General features: G+C 45.9%; 1 protein-coding gene across 8 annotated transcripts in view; it reads right to left on the bottom strand.

Moving 5' to 3' along the window:
- The window catches only part of Rgs8 (regulator of G protein signaling 8), a 36376-nt gene extending 16271 nt beyond the window's left edge, over positions 1-20105 (bottom strand). Inside the window, exons 1-5 of one of the 8 annotated variants that reach the window (XM_048809877.1) lie at positions 19881-19945; positions 8837-8910; positions 6858-6986; positions 3811-3912; positions 2933-2997 (exon numbers count right to left, since the gene is read on the bottom strand). In XM_048809877.1, coding sequence (XP_048665834.1) covers positions 2933-2997; positions 3811-3912; positions 6858-6883 — 193 coding nt within the window. In that variant the 5' untranslated portion in view covers positions 6884-6986; positions 8837-8910; positions 19881-19945. The other 7 variants (XM_048809879.1, XM_048809878.1, XM_048809875.1 and 4 more) reach the window with 7 other exon arrangements.
- Positions 20106-20791: the final 686 nt, after the last annotated feature.

The raw sequence follows: 20791 nt of genomic DNA, 5'->3' as shown, positions 1-20791 counted from the left end.
GTCACACACTCTATTTTTTTCTTGTATTATTCGTATACATGCCTGTCTCCTCGGACAGCTACATTCTCCACCAGGCATGAACTGTGTCCTGTTGATTTTTGTGCCCTATCCCAGCTGCATAGTATAGATTTTGTACATAATGAATACTAAGTACCTCCTTTAAAAAATAAATGAGTGGCCAAAACATCTAGGCAGAGGAGGGATAACAAAGGTATTCTATAATTATCCAGATTTTCATGGAATAAAAATCTTAGGGAGGACAGCCGCCCACGTGTGGAGAATTGCCAGGGAGTGGGTTCCAGACTAATGCATGTTTTCTAGAGCTCAGTCATTCGGGGACTCTACTTTCTACTTCTTAGGATGTTTTCTGTCTTAATTGAAAGCTCTGCACACATCTCATCAAAGCCATCCCTCCTGAGGGACTAGCACATGTACAATCCCCTTGGGAAAGCTAATCAGTCCTGATTGAGTCACAACTTCAACCCAAATTCATTAGACTTTTAGAAAGTTGTCAACACCCTTCAAAGTAAGCTGGCCTCTAACTCCTCTGTAGCCCCACAGAGGGGTAAACATTCATGTTCAAGTTCTAAAAGCTTGAGATTCTACCAGTGATTCTTAACAAGGACTCCTTTCTTCTCAAGGACATTCATTCCACTGGCTTTTTATTCCAAACTAACAGAGATAAAAACAGAAAATCAGATTCCAAGAAAGATCATAGAACTTCAAAGCTCAAAAAGCCCATTTCTGTCGTTATTTGAAAAAGAAGCAAATTGGTGTCAGCTTGAGACTCCTTAGCCAAACCCCATCTCAGAAAAGTGTCCTTGCATTCCTGGAAAACAAAAGCATCTCTGACAGACGCAGAAACAAGTATCTTCAGATTAAGAGACACTGAATTGAACAAATAAAATTAAACCTCTTAAATCTCCAGGTATTGCCACTGCCACAATACAAATGCACCCCAAGCTTCCAGTACCTAATTTCACCTCCATAAACTTGTCTATAAGGGCTTAATATTAATCACTGACTACAAAAATTTGCAACCTTATGCTCAAGGTATAATTTATTTTACATTTGATAAATTTTTAAAAATCATTTTTTAAAATTACCACCTTATCCTTATACATATCTTTGAACAGAGAGCCCAGAATCCTCTAAAGGCATCTGTTCACTTATGAAGTTTCTCATATGCAGGTGACAGGTAGCAAGCAGGTATTTCTAACCCCATTTTAGAATGAGGAAACAGCCTCAGGGACTTGATCTAAGTGAATCCATTGTGAGGCGGAAATAGAAATTCAACTTCAGGATGACCTTGAATCAAAACCAGCCAGAAAAGGCAGCATAAATTGGTAGTGACACTTGTTTTGGCAAATTCAACCCCAGAAAAATCTTCAGAATAGCCTCATTTAAAAAAAAGAAAGAAAGAAAGAAAGGCATTACTGTCGAATCCTAAATGTTATCATACATATGCCGTTACCTTGCTAAATTCATGGCGTAAGCTTGCTGTGTGGGGTTTAGCCATATGGTATGTATGCTGTATCTATGCTGCTTTATTTTCCTGTCTAAGTACAACCCATGGAATACTAAAATGACTATTTGTCTCACGAAATTACTTGTTACAATATGTGCTTATTCTTAGATTATGCATTTTATTTTAAAATCAATTCAAAAGAAGTTTATTAAGAATCAGGGGCAGAGTCAGAGGAAACTCTTCAAGTGGAAAGAAAAAATCACTCCTAGAGACATCTTCTGAAGACCAAGGGTCTCCATCAAGACCACCCACCTATATCAGGCTGACTTGGAATTGGGGACAGGTCTGACTCCCACCCAGCACCTTTAACTTAATTGTACAAACCATGTTCCCCAGTTAGGTAGAGTCAACAGCCAAACACCCCTGCTCCTAAACCAGTCACTGACATGACTGACATGACACATTAAGGGGAACACCAAATGCCCGCCTGAGACCTTCCAAATCTTACAGCACCCCTTTTTTTCTTCCCCATCCCTGCTGTACAACATCCTGTTATTTAATGACACTGGGACTTCAAAGCCCAACAACTTTGGACTTGCTCAGAAAGAAAACAGAGAAAGAGCTGGAAAGTTGGACTGATAGCAAACTCCATCCCCATACCACAACAGGATAACTCTCTCTGTCTTTGCAGCAAATAAAAGATACCACAGACAAAGAGGAAATGGGAGAGGAAGAGGGATAGCAGAGGCTGTGTTCTAGTCAGAAACTGGGGGCTCGATGCAGCTGAGGCAGTCATCCCTCAAAACAGAACAAGAAAAGTCAAAATTCTATCTTGAGTAAATACCGAGCCCAAGATTCTTCAATGACCTGCAGAGAGGTCATTTAATTTTATAAACAAGATCCATATGGAACATAGAGTCTCTCAGACCATGGAGCCCATCACTCCAATCCCCTAAACTAAACTCTCTTTTGTTAAAATTGCTGATTGAATATTTCTGAAATGTCCTCCTCTCCCTCAAACACCACTAAGATTTGCTCAGGGGAACACCTAGGCACAAGAGGGGACAAATGAAGATCATATCTGGATTTGTGTGTGTGTGTGTGTGTGTGTGTGTGTGTGGTGCTGGGGATTGAACCCATGGCCTTGTGCATGTGAGGCAAGCACTCTACCAACTGAGCTATACCCCCAGCCCACATACCTGGATTCCTGCAACTCAACTGCTGTAACATGGAATATGGTAGGACCATACTTTGAATCCAGAAAACAGATGACCTTCATCTCTCTACACGTAAATTATCCATTTTCTTATCTTTGTGCTCCTCCAGAAGGCTTTGTGAGTAGGGGACCCACACAGGTCTGGACCGCCTCACCCAGTACCTGGCGCCCTAGAGGCATCTATCTGGTGCAAACTTTTATTAAATGAATGACTCGCTGAAACGTGAGGCCACCTGAATTCTACTTACATTTATGAGAAAGAAGCACGTCAAAGGAATCTGCCCACCTTGTAGCTTCTTCTGTGGATAACCTCCTAGGAAAGAAGAGACACCACTCTTGAATATTTCTGAAATGACCTCCTCTCCCTCAAACACCATTGAAATTTGCCCAAGGGGATAAGTAGGCACAAGAGGGGACAAATGAAGACCAGACCTGAATTCTGCAATTCAGTGGCTATAAATTTGTGCACTCCTAAGTGATGGTTGGAAAAACTTCAAGGTGGGAATTTGGGAAATTCTGTATCTCGACTTTCAGTCTAAACAATGAAGTGAATTAACTGGTTTAAAGACATCAAAGTAACGGTGGAAAGAAACTGGTCTTAGAGTCAGAAAAGTTAGGCTCAGCTCGTGACTCCATCTCTGACTGTCACCTTGATATCTTCCCCGCTGAAACGGAGATAAATCATGCCCATTTCTGAGCTGTGTGAGGGTTAAATGAGGCGACACCTGTGACATCACTTAACACAGTGCCTGCACAGAATAGGCGGGGAATCCAGATCATCTGAATCTAAGCATATTTTTAGAGTAGGTTTGAGTGTTTATTTCCAAATTGAGAGCTCAGATTGACAACTAAGTAGAACCAAGAAGTATCCTTCGCCACCCACAGCTTTGTGAGTGATGGGGGGTATGGTTTTCTTTGGAGGAAAAGGAGGGTTCCTATTCCAACATCGCTAAGCCATACATTCCTTTCACTCATGCTCAGGGATATTAAAGCAGCTGCCAAGAGGCAGGAATTTATTGTCCTGTGGCTTATCTGGTCAGCAACCAGAAAAGAATGGGTTATATAACCCCATGGTGGGCACCCCGCAGTGGGCACCCCAGGAGCGCTAGGCCGCCATACTACTCACTTGAGAGCACGGTTGGGTTTGTCGGGAAGAATAGCTGTGAAATCACTACATGAGTCTGACTTGTGAGACAGGCAGCCCAGTCGAGTCCTCATGCCTTTGTTCCTGCAACAAGCACGGGGGCAGAAGGACGGGACTGTCACGATCATAGTTGTCAGCTCCAAAGGGCCCCTGGAACTGCGGCTGCAGGAGCCAGCACTGTCCCCCTACCCTCAGGGGACCCCTGAAGAACCAGAAGAGAGCACCTAGAGTCTAGGGCTCTCCTCCCTCCTTAATGTGACTGCTAATAGGTACCCTACCCTACTCTAGAGGCTTAATGCTTTTTAAAGCTGACACGGCAAGTTGATAGTAAGTCAATGAAGGTCATTAGCTTGGAAGAATTTCTAAATTAGGATTCTCTGTAGGGAAAGGAAATACAGTGGTGACAAAATAACAATCCACATTTTGCTTTCCTGCCAGGAGGGCAAAGTAGCAGCAGCAGCAGCAGCAGCTTCTAATTGCAAAACCCCAGAAGTAGTTCCACACCACCAGGGAAGGACAGCTTGCAGAAGGCAGAGTGCACATCAGAGAGTCAGGGCGCAAAGCCTAGGGCTTGGAGGCTGGTCAGTTCCCTCTCGGGTTCTCTCCACTCATCCCACCCATAGGTTATATAGGAATGAATGGCTGCGGACCTCGGGGATTGATGTCTACAGGGGAGCGGCAAGGCAGTTAACACAATCCACAATTAAGAACCAAGATCTCCTTCATTAGTTCTTACACTTGCTTAACTAAATTCCTGTATTCCTATTCATACTTTGGCTTATGTCAATGGGCATATTTAAATTTTTAACACTTTTGTTTAATTTCTCATACTTTTTATTTTCCGAAGGACCCACAAGGTAACAGGATCCAATGAGAAATTTTCCCACCGTTTCTGACTCTCAACATTAACCCTTATTTACCTTTTAACCAGGGGTTGGCAAACCAAAGCCCTCCAAGGTGCCTGTTTACGTACATAAAGTTTTATTGGAGCACAACAATGCCGTTTGTTTACATATTATCTAAAGCTGCTTTCAACGACAAGGGTGAAGTTAGGTAGTTAACCCAAACAACTGAAAAATATTTGCTCTCTAGCCCTTGACAAAATAAGTTTGCTAACCCCTGACCTTTATCCATGGTAACTCCTCCTGTTGAGGGCAAAGGTAAGTAGATGGGGTTTGGTATGATCAGATCAGGGCTTCAGATTGACTTATAAAAGGAAATGCCACGTGCACATGGGTAACCAATTACCATGGAAATGGTCCAAATTACCAACAGAAATGGCCGTTTCCCCCATTGTAAGCAAGTCCTTTGGCCAGACTTTCTTTCCCTCCTTTTCCCAATCCTGGGACTAGGCAGAGGCCTTAAAGATCATCCAATTCAATCACTTCCTTTGGCTCAAATGGGTTTCCATCCCTGACCCTGTAATTCTCTTTGTTCACAGAAATCTCATCCTACAAATGTCTTCCACTGAGTTGGCATTATATTTGGCAGGGATGGACAACATTTGTATGCTACAGCACATCTCCAAAGAGCCTCTTAGGGCTGGAACATCCAAGTTTCCAGAAATATTCTCTCTCCTGCAGAAAATTGGCCTGCACATCCCTGTTCCCATCTCTGATCTCCGCCAGACCACACCAGAGTCATCTACTGGCATTTCAAAACATCGGCGAGAGACATCGCCTCTCCTGAGACAGCAAACATCTCATGTGTCCACTCACTCTTACAAACCCCAGGGTGCCCAACAACAGCTATGCAAGCAGCTGATTGAAGTGGCTCTGGAGTCATCCAGTTCTGTGAATTCAAGTTAAAGGTCCCACTCATGCTGTACCAAGACGAAACTCGACTTCCAGCCAGGCAGTTCGTCCCAATGGCCTGGGGATCATTAGTCATAAAACAGTCAGGTACTGCCCCCAAAGGGCAATTAACGGACTCTCAAAAAGTGGCAAATTCACACAAGCCATTTAAGAAGGCTTAGCATGGGCCAATGTGAGGGGGGGCTACTTGTTACCAAGACAACAGTGACTCTCCCAAACCACTGGAAAAAGTCTTCAACAAAATATATTCTTTCAGGGCTGGGGTTGTGGTTCAGTGGTAGAGAGCTCACCTAACACTCGTGAGGCACTGGGTTTGATCCTCAGCACCACATAAAAATACATAAAATAGGGCTGGGGCTGTAACTCAGTGGCAGAGTGCTTGCCTAACATGTATGAGGCACTGGGTTCAATCCTCGGCACCGCATAAAAATAAACAAATAATATAAAAATAAATAAAATAAAGGTATTGGGTCCATCTATAACTAAAAAAAATTTTTTAAATATTCTTTGGGGCAAAATGTTTTTTTTATTTTCCACTTTTCTAGCTGAGACCCAAGTTGTAATCTTTTAATAAGTTAGTTAGAGCTCAAATAATGGGAGAAACAAAGGTAAAATTTTAAGTTACTTAAAAAAGAAGAAGAAGAAAAACAGGTCATGGTGGCACAGGCCTGTAATTCCAGAGACTCAAGAGACTGAGACAGGAGGATCCCAAGTTCAAGGCCAGTCTTAACAACTTAGCAAGGCCCTGAGCAATTTAGACAAACCCTGTCTCAAAATAAAAAAGAAAAAGGGCTGGGGATGTAGCTCAGTGGTAGATCATCCCTGGGATCAATCCCCAGTACTAATAAATAAAAAAATATATATTAAAAAATAAAAAGTTAGACTTTCCCCCGTCTTCCACCCCAGGAAATTACAGAGGTCTTAAATGGTTCCATACAAGCTCATGCACAGTTCCTTGCTCCACCCCACCAGTCACAGCCAAGAGGTCCTACCAGTCAGCGGGAGAGTGGAGCTAAGGCAAGTTCTGCTTGCAAAACCCCAGCTTTGCAAGAAGCACACAGGCAAGAGCAGCTCAGTCCACACAGAGGCCTGGGGGACAGAGGCAAGTGGACCACCCAGGGGCTTAAGGCTTGGGCCAGGCTCACACAGCAGGGGAGGTGGGAAGGTGGAGAAAAGAGGAGAGGACAGGGACAAGAAAGGTCATGGATCCATTACCTGCGTGGCATCAGTAAGGCAGCCATACAGGCATCCGCTTACGGTTAACCCTTGGGCTGGTTTGCTGGGACGTCGGGGCAGCAAATAAGACTGCGGGGGTCAGGGATTTACCCTTTCACGTCCTCTCACCTAAAATCAAAGAATCTGCTGTAAGAGGGGCCACCCTCTCTCATCTGACTACACATTTCCTTCAGAGGACTATCCACTAATGGAGCACCTCCCCACACCCCACCTCCCACAAATGCCTACTTGTCCTTAGCAGGGGTGACCAACCAAGGATGGACAAGAACAAATGGTTGGGTGGCTTTACTCCGTTGACCACTGGTAGGAAGTCCCTACCTCCCCAACCACTGGCCATCAACAGAAAGTGGGACACGTGCCTCCAGGGAGACACGGGCCTGACAAACCAAAAATCACTGTTCTCTTTCTCTTACTAGAGTGGGGCCCAAGTGACCAGCCAGGAAGGGAGGGGGAGGGGGGCAGCCCTTGCTCCAGAATAATGTGGTTGGCTGCTGCTCTGTCCCAGGTGGGAGTGTGTTAAGGCTTGGGAGATGGGAGCAGGAGGGAGGTTGGAGCAATTCCAAGGGAGCCCTCTCAGGGACCCTGCTCGCTCCTTTACAGGGATGACAGGCGCAGCCTGAAGAAATGAATATGCAAGTCACTCTTTCAGGCCCATATGGAGGTTGCGTGACCTTCCTCAGCCTGAGGACTGGCCTACTCTTGACCCGAGGAGGGAGGACAGGGGGCGGGGAGAAGAGGATACTGAGGTGGAAGGCTGATTGACTTATAGTCTCTCTCCTGAGGGTCCCATTCTCAATACTTCAGGCCCTTTGTTCCCACAGAAGAGAACTGATAGGAAGGAACACGTGAAGAGAGCAGCCTATCCATAAAGGGTTCCCCTGGGGAACTCTGACACCAAACATAGAATCCATTTTCAAAGAAACCTAATTTAGATAGATAAGGCTCCTATGTGAGCTACGCCATTTAAATTATTTTGGTATTACCCTGAACATTTCACAAATACTTTTTTTAAATTGCTCCCCTAATAATACTATAATTAACAAATTTAAAAAGAATGCTTTGCTAAAACTAAAAGAGGAAAAAATTAGGTTTTATGCAAAGACTCATCCCCATAGAAATTGTGTTCCCCAACACTAGAAATACTTCCCCCAATCATTGTCCAAACTGGGCTTACACCTGCTTTCCCAGAAGTCAGGAAATCAAAGCCCTTTACAATGGTAAGGGCCCCTACAAATCATTCTTGGGGCACCTTGCTTATGGGATTCTCCCCCAGGAGTTGGGGAAGCCCCTGCCGGTGGCCTCCATTATCCTGGAGCTGAGCGCAACCAGAGACTACTACCCACATATGACAGGCAAGGTCATTTAGGGCAGGAGACCACTCAACCTCTGTTCCTGCCTGGTCGTCCTCCCATCCTCACTGCCAGCCCACACTGGTTTGCCCATGCTGTTCAGACACCTGTCTCTCTGTCTTCCAAATCCAGCTCTGCCCAAATTGCCCCTCAGCCCCGCCCCCCCACCCCCACTGATCCTTTGATGAGCTCAACCTTGAATTCCATTAAATGAGAACTAGGAATATACTCCAACCCAGCTGCTTTGACCATTTCGACACCTTGGGGCTCTTATCCCAATTGGTCCTAGACTTTTGGGGGGTGGAGGGTGGAATCAAGGGGTTGCCCAGAGCCCAGGAAGTTCAAAGATGTGATTGCACCCATAGGCGAGTATGCTCTGGTAAGTGAACACCACCTCACAGGTGACTCTGGGGCAGACAGGATGGGACATAATGGAAAAAAGGATACTCAAGGAAAAAACAGGTTAAAAGAAGGGGAGAGAAACTAAGAGACTCAACTGGGAGAAAGCAATCAATATGCATGAAGAGGCAGGTTAATTAAATATGGATAATGCAATCGGTGCACACGGACACCCCAGGGAGGAAAGAGAAAAGCAAAAGCAATACTCACTGTCGTTGACCAGTCCTCATGGCCTGCAGGTCTTTACCAACTGGATGATGAGAGAGGCTGTGGGTTAAGGAGCTCTGAGGAAAGAGTAGAGCTTGCTTTTAGCAGTGAAGTCCTTGGCAGGAGAAGGGCATGTTTGCATGGACACAGGCTCGCGCACACATACATACACAGGCATGCGTGCACAACACACCTCCCACCACTTGAGCCAGGCAGCAAGCGGCCCCGCTGAAAGCTCTTCTCTCTGCTTGTCACATCCAGTAAACACTGAAGCAGCCTACACCCAGCAGGCGGCAGCTCGGCTCCCGGGCACGGTCTGCACGCCCATCCTCATTGGCAGGATGCAGGAGGTGCCCCTGAGCAGAGCTGACCTGGCACGTTTCCCGCACCTTCCTCCTCAGCCTCACTAACCTGCAGCTCCTCTGGCTGCAGCTCAGGGAGAAGTCCCCATAGCCCACAGCCGCCTCTCTGCACCCAGCGAAGAGTAGGTATTAACTCTTTCGGGCCACCAAAGAGCTGAAAATCAAGTGTCCAGAGGACCCTCTTCTAATGAGCTCTGCTGCTGGTTGAAGGCTCGTTGCTGCACAGGGAGCAGGGAGCATAAAGATCTTGCCCCAGACAGCAGCTGACAGCAGGAGCCAAGCCGAATCAAATCTCCTAATGAGCCAGGAGGAGGGGGGCTGTCTTGCTGGGTGTGATGTGATGTGATAAATGCAGAGAGCAAGAAAGCTACGGGGCAGGTCACACATCTAAATTCCACCCCCTTTCTCCCAGTTTCTATTGTGCTGCACTACCAAGCCAAACCACACAGCCCTGAAATTACCCCTCTCTGCCACATCTCATCTGTCCCCTTACTCTACAGAGGCACCTCTCCCCCAGCCCATTTCCACTCCCACCCCCCACCAGTGCCAACCAACGGCTCCCCACTTCTTAATGAGAAATTTCCACCTCCTCCGCCTCCCCAAACGTGCATATTTCCAACCCTGTGCTCCTGCCTCTCACCTGGTTTTTCCTACAGAAGAAACTCACCTCTCTCCCTCATCCATCACCTAGCAACTTCCCCTACTTGCATTTGTGATGGAGTGCGACTTTTCTCTTTGTTCTGCCCTATCTGCACACATCTTCCCTATTTTCTGTCTCTTTTCCAGTTTTTCTCCCAAGCCTCCTTACCCACCTGGATTTTCACACTGCCTGCTTCTGTTCCACAAGGAAGCCTTCCTGCTTGTCCCCGTACAGTGGTTCTCAAAGACGTGCCCAGACGGGCAGTCTCAGCAGCATCTGGGAATGTGCGGGACATGCCAATTCTCAGGCCCCACCCAGACCCACAGCATCAGAAACTCTGGGGACCGTGCTCAGCCTTCCAGGTGATTCTGATGCAGGCTGAAGTTTGCAAACCACTGCTCTGGGATAAAGCTTGCCTTCTGTTCATTACATTCTGGGTTTCTAAGGCTGAGTCTTCATTTTCCCCCAGGAACTGACCAGTTCCAAGTACACCTAGACTAGCTGCAAGTCATTTCTGAAACCCAGCAGGTAACAGAAATCTCTACAGAAAGTAATGGTTTTATAATAAAGGTAATAGATTCCATTTGCTTAATCTCTTACAGTGCATAAAGGACACATACTGACACTCATCAATCACATGCCATGGTCAGAGAGGGTGTTATTATTCCCAAGTTACAGATGAAAAAAACTGAGGCTAATAATTGTAAAGTGCCTCTTTTCAAAGCAACGCAATGCATAAGAGGCAGCACAAGGAATTTGTGTCTTGTGACTCTAACAGCAGAGCTTTTTCTCCTACGTCATGCCACAACCCAGTCTTTCTGGGCAGATCTATTGGTGCTGAACCTATATTCTGACAGTGAATGATTCTGCCGCAACTATTCATTGCCTGATGATAGGATGAAATAAAAATTCTGATGCTAGCTCCATAGTGACTCATTGTCTCTCTCTGAAAATGGCCACAGTGCTTCTTGATAAGGCCAAGGAAATTTTGTGCTACAAAACAAAATGCAAAAGTTTTCCATTCCTTGTAACTCCTGTCTTGAACCCTGATGCTAGCTGGAATTTAGAACTTAAGCAGAAAGAGAATCCTTCACTTCTGGGCATTTTTTCGGCACAGTGTATGTAAGGAAACACAAATACACTGATAAATAAAAGCCCATTGATAAGCACATCCCTAGGCTAAGATATATTTAAAACATAAGGTAAATTCACAGAGCTAATATTTAATGTGCATAGTTCAAGTTTAATAAGCATTTAGTATGGGCCAGACAATGTGATTCCCAAACCTCATACACTGCACAACCGTCAGTTACCCACTAAACAGGTACCATAAAGCAGATCACCTGTACAATAATCTGTGCAGGTTCCATTGCAGTTCCACACTGTGCCTGACAATAGTTGGTCCTTGAGTTATTTAATTCTCACAACAATTTTCAAGGTCAGCATCTTTATCAGCCCCTTTTACAGGTAGGAAAACAGAGACAAGTCATTTATAAGTGGCAGAGCGGAGGTCTGATGTCAAACTCAGTGCTGCTGTGCCCGTCACTTTAACACAAAGATGGCATCATGAAAACCCCCTCCTAGTCTCTCGCTGCCAAGTCTGATATCCAGGATGGAAAGGGATTGGGGAGAGAGGGCAGGGCTGCAGATGGGCTCAAGTCTCAAGTGGAAGCTGATCAATATTAACCAGCCATCAGAATCCTCAATTAGCCTTTAGAGAAATAATATAGTCACAGGAAGTCAATAAACCACATTGAAGAAAAGAATGAGCTTAGAAAGAGCAGAGAGACGAGAGTGTGTGGATATGTAGAACAGGAAGAAGGAGAGAAAATGAAAACCAGCCCAAACATTTAAACACTAGGGAACTCCAAAGCACCCCAGTTTGAGAAATACAGACCTAGTCCAGGTACCTTCTTACAGAATTCTAACGTAATATTCCAAAGAGATGGTGCATAAGGAATTCCAGGGGGATATCATCAGGCTGAACCTAAGGTTAAGTCCTCTAACATGGTCTTCTTCCCTGAAGGAAGGAGACAGGAAAAGACTGGTGAGTTTGAGTGCCAGGAGGTTGGAGCACATCCATTTGTCCTCTGCAGCCCCCAGGCTTACAGCCCTGGCCAGAAAGGTCAAGTTCTCCATTCTTTTCTGGATGCTGCTTCTGGCTTACTAGCTGAAGATGGCACAGGACATCCCAACTGGCCGCGATTCCTGATTTTTCCCAGAAACCTGAAGACAAGCCCCACTCTGATTCCTCCGGCTGCCCTGCACCCCTCTGCTCTTGCTATTTCTACAGCACTCCTCTTGGGAAACCTGCCCGCTCCAGGTGCACACTTCTGCTCCTCAGGTCTTCAGTCCTACTTCTAGGGAGCTCCAGGCTGTTCATCCAGAGATGTGCTGGACAGCTCCTCATGCCCCAGACCCGCAGGCGCCACTGTATGGGGAAGAACCCTCTTCTCCCAATCCCCCATTCCTGCAGGACTCTCTGTTTGTTCCCGACATCACTTTACTCAAGTCCCTTGGGGTAAGACGTACAAATATTTCTGAATTCTTTTTCTCCGTTCCTCTGGTTGAATTGTTTTTAAAATCTCTTCGTTATATTTTTGAAATACTTCCTAACTTCAGTCCCTCCCATCCATGGGCCCTGCAGTCAGAGGTTATGCAGCTCATAATACAGTGTGCATCCTCCCCTTTACAAGTTGGATCTCCCTGCCCATTCCTTCCCCAGCCAGCCACAAACCTCACACACCGCACAACCATCAGTTACCCACTGAACAGGCACCATAAAGCAGATCATCTCTATAATAATCTGTGTAGGTTCCATTGCAGTTCCATGCTGTGCCTAACAATAGTTGGTCCTGTTTACCCATCCAGCTTTATATCTCATTGTTCTCACACACACACACATATGCACCCATGCACCTGATTTTCTCTGCAGCTCCCTCTGCTCAGAATGTCCCCACCCTCCATCTGCCCGGTAACTCCCAGTCCTTTTCTAAACCCATCATCTGTAAACTAAAACTTCCCTTCCCAAGCTTTTTCAGAACTCTTTCAATCAGGAGGAGCCCCTTCATACCAGTGCCACCAACTTGCTGAAGGATTCCAACAGCCCCCATCAGTCTTCGTTGACCCTTTTGATGGATAGTTTCTGATCCTCCCAACTGACTATTCACTCCAAAAAGACAGACTCCATGCTATCAATCCTCATTGCCTCAGATGGAGCAGGTGTTTAATAAGTCCGCCGAATTTGATTTTGTGTTCATGAAAAAAAAAAAAATCTGAAAAAATCACCAGGCATTCCTTATAGCAGAAACGAGTTAGACTTCTGCACATCCTGGTCAGTATTGAAGTCAACAGAATGCTAATGGAATTCAGGGGCAGCAGTACAGGTACAGAAGGCTTTTGTAAACTATCCCAACAGCCTAGTCAGGGCAGGGTGGAATTAATCAAGAGCAAAAGGAGCACCTGGCATTGCCACACAGGCCATGAAAATGTAATTAAATTGAAGATAAAGAGAATTAAAGCCTGCAATATAATATTTTAAAAAGCCGGGGCTTGTAGAAGAGGAGGTTTATTGCCAAATGCCTCCTGTGTGTTTATTTAATCAACATACCACCTAGAATAGGACCACATTAAAAGCTTTTAATAAAACAGTCATTTAGATATTAGATTTGAATTCTGGTCAGATGCTCAAGCTCTTCCGCAAATCTTTTAAAAGCAATTTCCACTTTGTATCTTCCTGGTAACAGTAGCAACATGGATCAACATATGCTGCATTGATTTGGGGTTTCCATGGAGACTGGAAGGACACAGGGAAGGGCAGGACAGAAAGAGGCCACTTGGCCCAAAATTCTACTTTAAAAAAAATGCATCTCAGTTTCATTCCTCTGAGCATTCGCAGCCTCATTTCCTGTTCATCAGTTCGAGCATCCAGATATTTAATTTGTAATAACCCTCCTCAACTCCTCATAAGGAACATCAGAAGGGACGGAGAGAGAGGTCAGCAACTAAAGCTGGGAGCCCAGGAGGTTTGCAAAGAAAACCAGAGAAGCACAGGATTTGAAATCACAAGAAGATGTCTTTGGTTCTGTCATTAACTAGCTCTGTGACACGAGCTATCCTTATTAGCTTTATGATCACCAGCTAACAAGACAAAAGCTTTGAACTTCACTTTTCTTATCTGCAAAATACAAATTAATACACCTGCCCTGTCTATTTTTCAGGGTGAATATAAGAAAAAAATGGGAAATTATGTGGGAAATGCTTTGTAAATTCCAGAACAAAGTTCTTTATTATTATATTTGGAGATGGCCTTTTAAGTGGAATTTTGCCAATGAGCAAATATATGCACAAGAAAGATTGCTGATGTAGGTGACGGGGGACAGATCTAAGGAAAAAAGTCCAGTGGCTTTGATAGCCCCAAGTTTTATTCTCAGATCCAAAATTTTCAGATCTGTAACAGCAGGCAGGTTACTTGTTCTCTGTATCATTTTCATCATAGGTAAAGTGACAATAACTGTACTAATGTCATAGGCTTGTTATCAGGATTGCACTAGATGATGTAATAGGGCATTTACCACCATGTTTGGCAAGTGGCAGGTGACTCTTAAATGTGAACCATCTTCACCAATTTTGATACCTAGGCTTACAATTGTTCCTTAGGGCACCTAAAATATTATTAGCCTTATCAGTTATATATTTTTAAACATTTTTTAGTTGTAGATGGACACAATGCCTTTATTTTATTTATTTGTTTATTTTTTTTAATGTGGTGCTGGGGACTGAACCCAGTGCCTCACACAAATGAGGCAAGTGCTTTACCACTGAGCAACAACCCCAGCCCTATCAATTAAATTTTACCATCTGCAAAAGGGCATCAGAATTCCTACTACTTCCCTACTTTACATAGAGCAATTTCTTATTTGATGCCTGTTCAGCTACTTTATAAGCTGTTTGAGAAAAAAGTGCTATAGAAGTAGAATATTATTATTTAAAGATTCATTTTTTTTCCCACTTGCTCACTGGGGTGATACAGAAATGAGTAAGACATTTATGAGAATTTCCAAGCATCCCAGTGGATGGGGTCACACAAGTTTTTGTTACCTTTCTCATTTCCTTTTATTCCTCTTGGGCCTTCATCTGTCTCCTGACCACTCACTTTAGGTTTTTCTTCTTTCTATCCTTTTTTCTTTTTTCACTATCTTTGTACTTTCCCTTCTAAGTGTGTCTGGAAAGGAATTTTAAAGTTAAACTTTGGGGACCTTGATACCTAAGCTTACAATTATTCCTTAGAGCTCCTAAAAATAAATGGTATAGCCACATTGAGGAAGATGACACAGAATTGAGAGACACAGGATTACACCATGCTGTCTCTCAGACAATGTTCATCACTGTTTAAAAAAAGAAATCAACCAAACGCATGGACTTTATGTTGGATCCTAATTCAAATCAAAAACTGTAAAAAATTGATGAAACAATCAGGAAAATTCAAACACTTTCTGATCTAATGACTGTCTTTCCCCTTGGCTCTTTAGCTGGCTCTGCCACCCCATGAATGCTGGCATTTCCCTGTCTCTAACCTGGGTTTCCTGCTCTTCTCCCCTGTCAAGCTTCCTGGGCGAGCTCACCCCGGCTCATAGACCAACCACACTGAGTTTACTGACCACATCTCCAACTCTGTTCTCTCTCCCAATCACACAGACTCCTACAGACTGGGTCACTGAACGTACTCCTCAGGTATCCCACAGGCACTGCGGATGCAAATATGTTTCTAAAAAGTAAGCATATCGTTCATAACCCTTCTTTCCCTTACCCATATTATCTGCTGTCTCCTCCCACCCATCCTCTCCCCCACACAAACACAAACACAGAAGTGGCTTCCACTGAAATTGCCGTTATCAGTTTCTGATACCACCATCCGCTGAGTAATTCATGCCAGAAATAGAGAAGTAATTAGAAGTGACTTCTTTTCTCCAATCTCCTATCCTTCACCAACAACCAAACCATGCTAATTGCCTCTCTTTCACAACGTTCAAATCTGTCTCTTCCCCTGCCTCCTCACTACCACTGTCCTGGTTCATGTCCTCATGGTGCTGATTCAGGGTGTCCGGCTCATGTCCTCACAGTATCTGGTCTCTGTGATCCAGCCTATGTCCTTAAATTTAGTTCCATTCTGCAGCCATAATCACCAGTTTAAATATCAAATATGACTGTGTTCTGACACCCTGTAAGGCCCCCTAGCCTAAGCATGAAGTTCAAGCTTAATAAAGATCCTGATACATAAACTGCCTGAGATCTAGGTCCTGCCTCCCTTGAGAGTCACCCACCCTTCCACTGGCTTGGGCTTCAGACTCCAAAACTCCACATTGTATACAGTCTTAGGCACATCTCACAGGGCTCCTTTACTCCGTTCCCTCTGCCTAGAATGCCCTTGACGTGATGAACGCCTACAGGTCCCTCACGCTGCGCTTAAAGACCTCTCCTCCAAGGAACCTCCCCAGAACACCCCAGTGTGGAATGGGCCCTCTGTGTGCCTGTGGCTCCTGGAATACCACTCTACCTCAACACCTGGCACAGGTAGATGCCCACAATTGTCTTTTCCTAACCCAACCATAAGTTCATCAAGGGCACAGGAAGTCAACTCATTCGTTCAACTCACATTTAAGCCTCTCTATGTGTCAAGTAATATTCCAGGCAGGGGTGCGTTACGTACATTCCATACACGGGTCAAGTCTGTATTCTTCATCTCTGCATCTCCAAATCTTAGCAGAGTGTCAGACACTTGGAGATAATCCATAAGTGCTTGCTGAACTGACCAGAATCGGTCACTGTAAACAAGTGAGACTAAGTTTGGGTTTGAGGCAGAAGGCTGGCCCAGCAGGGCAGCTTGGGTGTCATAGAAATGGCACCACCTCCAGGGTGGACAGCTCAGGCTCAGGCTCCAACACTGCCCCTTCCTGATAGGCTCACCTTAACTTAGGACCTTGCTTTCTCAACTCTGAAATCAGAATCACTAAGGCCATACCAACTTCCAGTATCACTGTGTAAAAATTCACAGAGACAGAGAAGCAAATATGGGTTGCAAATCATTCAGCCTTATGAAAACATGAAGTCCACATGGAGAGCCTCAGAATCAGAGAGGGCAGAAACCCAACCCCGAAAGGGAGTGGAGGTGGAGGCCGCAGTGGGGGAGGGCAGTGAGGCTGGGCATGGGGAAGCAGGAGAACCTGGCTTCAAAGCCTTGGGGCTGAGATATAAGGGGGAGGCACTAGCACAACTGAAATGTGGCTCCCTCTCCCTCTCTCTCAGTGCCAGGGTGCTGGTTATCAATCTCTTCCCGTCTTAGGCAGTAACAAAAGCTTTACCATTAGCCATCAGGGTCCACAGCTGTGGGCAGAAAGCGGCTTCAGCACTCTCCCCCTCCTCTGAATATAAAATAAGATCTTTCTAATCCTCCATTTTTAATGACTTCAGGCGACGGCTTTCATGTCCTTCCAGCTCATTCTAGCCAGCCGCCTAACTCAGGAAAATCCACAGCCATCCGACCCAAGAATGGGGTTTAACTGCGGCAATGGCAGCAGGAAATAGTGCTGCACAGACGGGGACCCTGGGGACAGTCTCCCGCTGGAATCCGCTCCTAAATTCACAGAGCCCTCTGGGAAATGAGAGCTCTCAGTGAGACGCCTTGCTTTCGGGCATGTGCCGGTTACACTTGAACGTCTGCACTGGGGGCGGGAGGAGGGACGAGCGCTGTGTGGGTGCTCTCTGATGCACAGAGATGCTGAGCAAATTCTCCCTGACACTTTTCCTTGACAGACAAGGCCCTGGTAGGAATCTAACTTAAGCCACTCAGCTTCTCTGAGACCCTCTTCTGCAGAGGACCTGTAATTGAAGAATTCAAAAGCCTTTCGGAAACTGCATGCGGAGAACACTGACCAAGGTCCTGGGGAGAATGCTGATATTCCTGGACGGTGGGATATCCTGATCTACAAGTCACAGAGGGGAAGCAAAGGAGCATCGCCAGCACCTAGAGATGTAGGTATTCAGACAAAGAGGAAATGAGAGAGCACGAAACACAGTACCTGGGATGGAATTGACAGAATAAATGTTCCATGCCAAAAAGTCACCATGTAAAATCAGAGTTATGTTTGCATGGCTCAGCCACAACTTATAAACTGCTTTCACTTCTGCTGAATGTGATCAAGAATTTTAGCCTCCTTGAGCCTCAGTTTATTTCAGGAAGTTGGGAGGATTCAACAACATAACGTAGGGAAAGTGCCCAGAAAGCACATCCTGACCATGGGCGGCTGTTATTGCTCCTTTTGTTGAACCTCACAAAAAACTTTGCAAGGAAGTGGGACATTGTTATTGCTCTCATTTTCCAGATGACCAAAGTGAAGCTGCTCAGTGATCCTAAGTGAAGGGTCCCAGGTAATTCAATGAAAGGTCCTAGGAAGTCTCGAACCCAAGACCTCCAGTGCTTTTTCTACCCCACCAGCATCTCTGCGTGTTTATTGCTGTTGCTGCTGCTGCTGCTGCTATGCTGACCCATCACCGAGATTCACACTTGGAGGGGTTTTCTTAATGCAAGGATAATGGATTTGGCTCAGCCATCCATCCACACTCTCACTTAGTCCCCTGGGAGTACCTGGCATTTGTGACATGCTATTGTGCCTAAAGAACTACGTTCTCCAGGTCAGAGTTCACTGACCTCTGGGAGAAAGACCACAGCCTCATTAGCAGGTTTAATTCAACCAGACAGAGAATATGAGCAAGTTTCCAGGCCCCTTTTATGTTAGGAACTAAAGGAAATTTAAAAAAAAAAGAAGAAGAAGAAGAAGAAGAAAGAAAAAGCTAAAGGGATCTTATACCCAGGGGCAGCTCATCTTGATCAACTTGACCGTGGTGAGATGCAGGCCATATTACACTCTACTCCCACCGGCCCATCCAGCCCTAACACACGCTTCTTCCAGGAAACCTACTGTAAGGATGATCACAGAGCAAACAATTAATAACAGCCACATTACTGGAAGGGTTGCTATCATTCCCAGCATAACACCGCTATGCGTGTTCAGAGTGTCTAACTTTCCCCTGCACTGATATGACCTCTCAAATATGGTTATCTCACTCTCACTTCCAATCCCTTCCTCCATCCTCGGAAAACCCTGAAGTTCCCTAAATCTATAGGAACGAGTGATCCAAAATTAACCCAGATTGAGGAATGGGTTAAGCTTTCCTTCATTATTTAAGCAGAAGGGAAGCACCCCAAGGCTAGAACATATGAGTACCTTAAAGCCAGGTTTTCAGTTCATGGTCAAATAGTGGTTTTCTGTGGAGTAGTCCTAACAAAAGCAAGAGCCACCCCTCTCCTCCACATTCCAAAAGAAATCACTATCTAGACATGCCAGGGACCCATCGCCTTCTGGAGGTAGTAACTGTGCCCCCAACCTGCTCCTTAGAAATTGGTGACCTCTGATATATTTTAATCTCCCTCCAGCTCATTGTGATTGTGAGTCCCTCTGCACTGGAATGTGTCATTAGTGTTAGTCACCGGGAGCACTGGAGACCTGCACACTGAGGGGAGACAGATGCTGTGTGCAGCAGGCTGCTGTGCAGGGGACCCGTTCAGAACAACAGAAAAGAACATGAATGAAACTGAAAATAAGGAGACCCAGTCACAGTCCAGATATCAGCCTACAATACTTTTCAGAGCCCCCTAAGAGTAGAAATAGGATTCCTTTCAACCGGAAAGCAAGTTTCAGGGGACCAAGGAGTTGGAGTTGAGGAGAATAGGAAAAAAAAATTTTTTTTAAAGAGCTTGCAGCTTAGCACCAACTACTAGGAAGAAAACATATTCCTGCTCCCTTGCTCTGGACACGAGTGCCAGGCTTACCAGCCTGGAAGATCCCTATTGAGGGATAAATTGGGACCGTGTCAGGGGAACAGTACCTCTGGTGCTCCCAGGTATCCTGCACCTCCCAGGGAGACTCCTGGCTCACGGACTGCTCAGGGACCCACCAGGCCCTGCTGGGAGCAGCTGCTCTCTTACCTGTCTGGTGGTGGGCAGCACAGCTGGGAAGATGTGGCTGGTGTGGGCCCCAGCTGGGCATGGCTCTATGAGGCCCTGAGTGACAGAGTCGGTCACTTCCTGGGACATGGGAGAGGGTGGCAGAGGATGGCCTGCTTCCCCACAGCCCCCTAGAAGAGCTGCTCCAACATGCTGCTCCGACTGGCTCTTCTCGCCAGGCTTTGCATCTCATGAAAAGGGAAGAGTGAGCGAGCGGCAGGGAAGGGGTGGGGAGGGGAGGGAGGGGAGGGAGGGGAGGGGGCACTCTGACAGATGATGCGCACTGCCACGCAGTCGGGGGAGGACCGCAGGCTCCAGCAGGATGGCACTGCCTGTGTGGCTCTCCTGCTGACAGCTCGCTCACGGGCAGCTTCCTCCAAGGGGCCAGGGGCTCTCTGGCATTCAGTGAGAGGCAGAGCGAAAGGGGGTGGCAGACGACAGAGGTGGGGGCCAGAGATCACCTGGGGCACAAGGAGGCGAGGCAGGGTAACCGGCATGGGGGAGAAAGGGTGACCTGCTTTTGCTCAAAATCAGACCAGGGCAGAGCGTCTGCTTTATGAGATGGAAATGAGGAAAAGACAAAGCCCCACATTCCTCGCCTGGCTTCGTGGTTTTCTCTGCCTCCTGGACCCACCAAAGCCACTTTGACTTAAGACTTGGATGGCCAAGAAATTTACATCTAGCACAGCTCCAACTTTCTCAAAGAGGAGGAAAAATGAGATACAGATGAGTGTCCTGCAGGAAACATTCCCTGTCATTTTTCACCCTCTGTTGGAGCAAGCCTGAGCACCTGCTCTGCCACCTGCCCAGCCCGTGACTGGGGAGTCATTGTGGTGGCAAGAACAGGTAGCAAGAGAGAGGATCAGGAGGGGATGGAGAGAGTGTGCCAGGTG

Source organism: Marmota marmota, unplaced genomic scaffold (genome assembly GCF_001458135.2).
Source record: "Marmota marmota marmota unplaced genomic scaffold, marMar, whole genome shotgun sequence".
Classification (NCBI taxonomy): Eukaryota; Metazoa; Chordata; class Mammalia; order Rodentia; family Sciuridae; genus Marmota; species Marmota marmota.
Note: the sequence above shows the minus strand (reverse complement) of the source record. Positions and strands in the feature narration are given on the sequence as shown.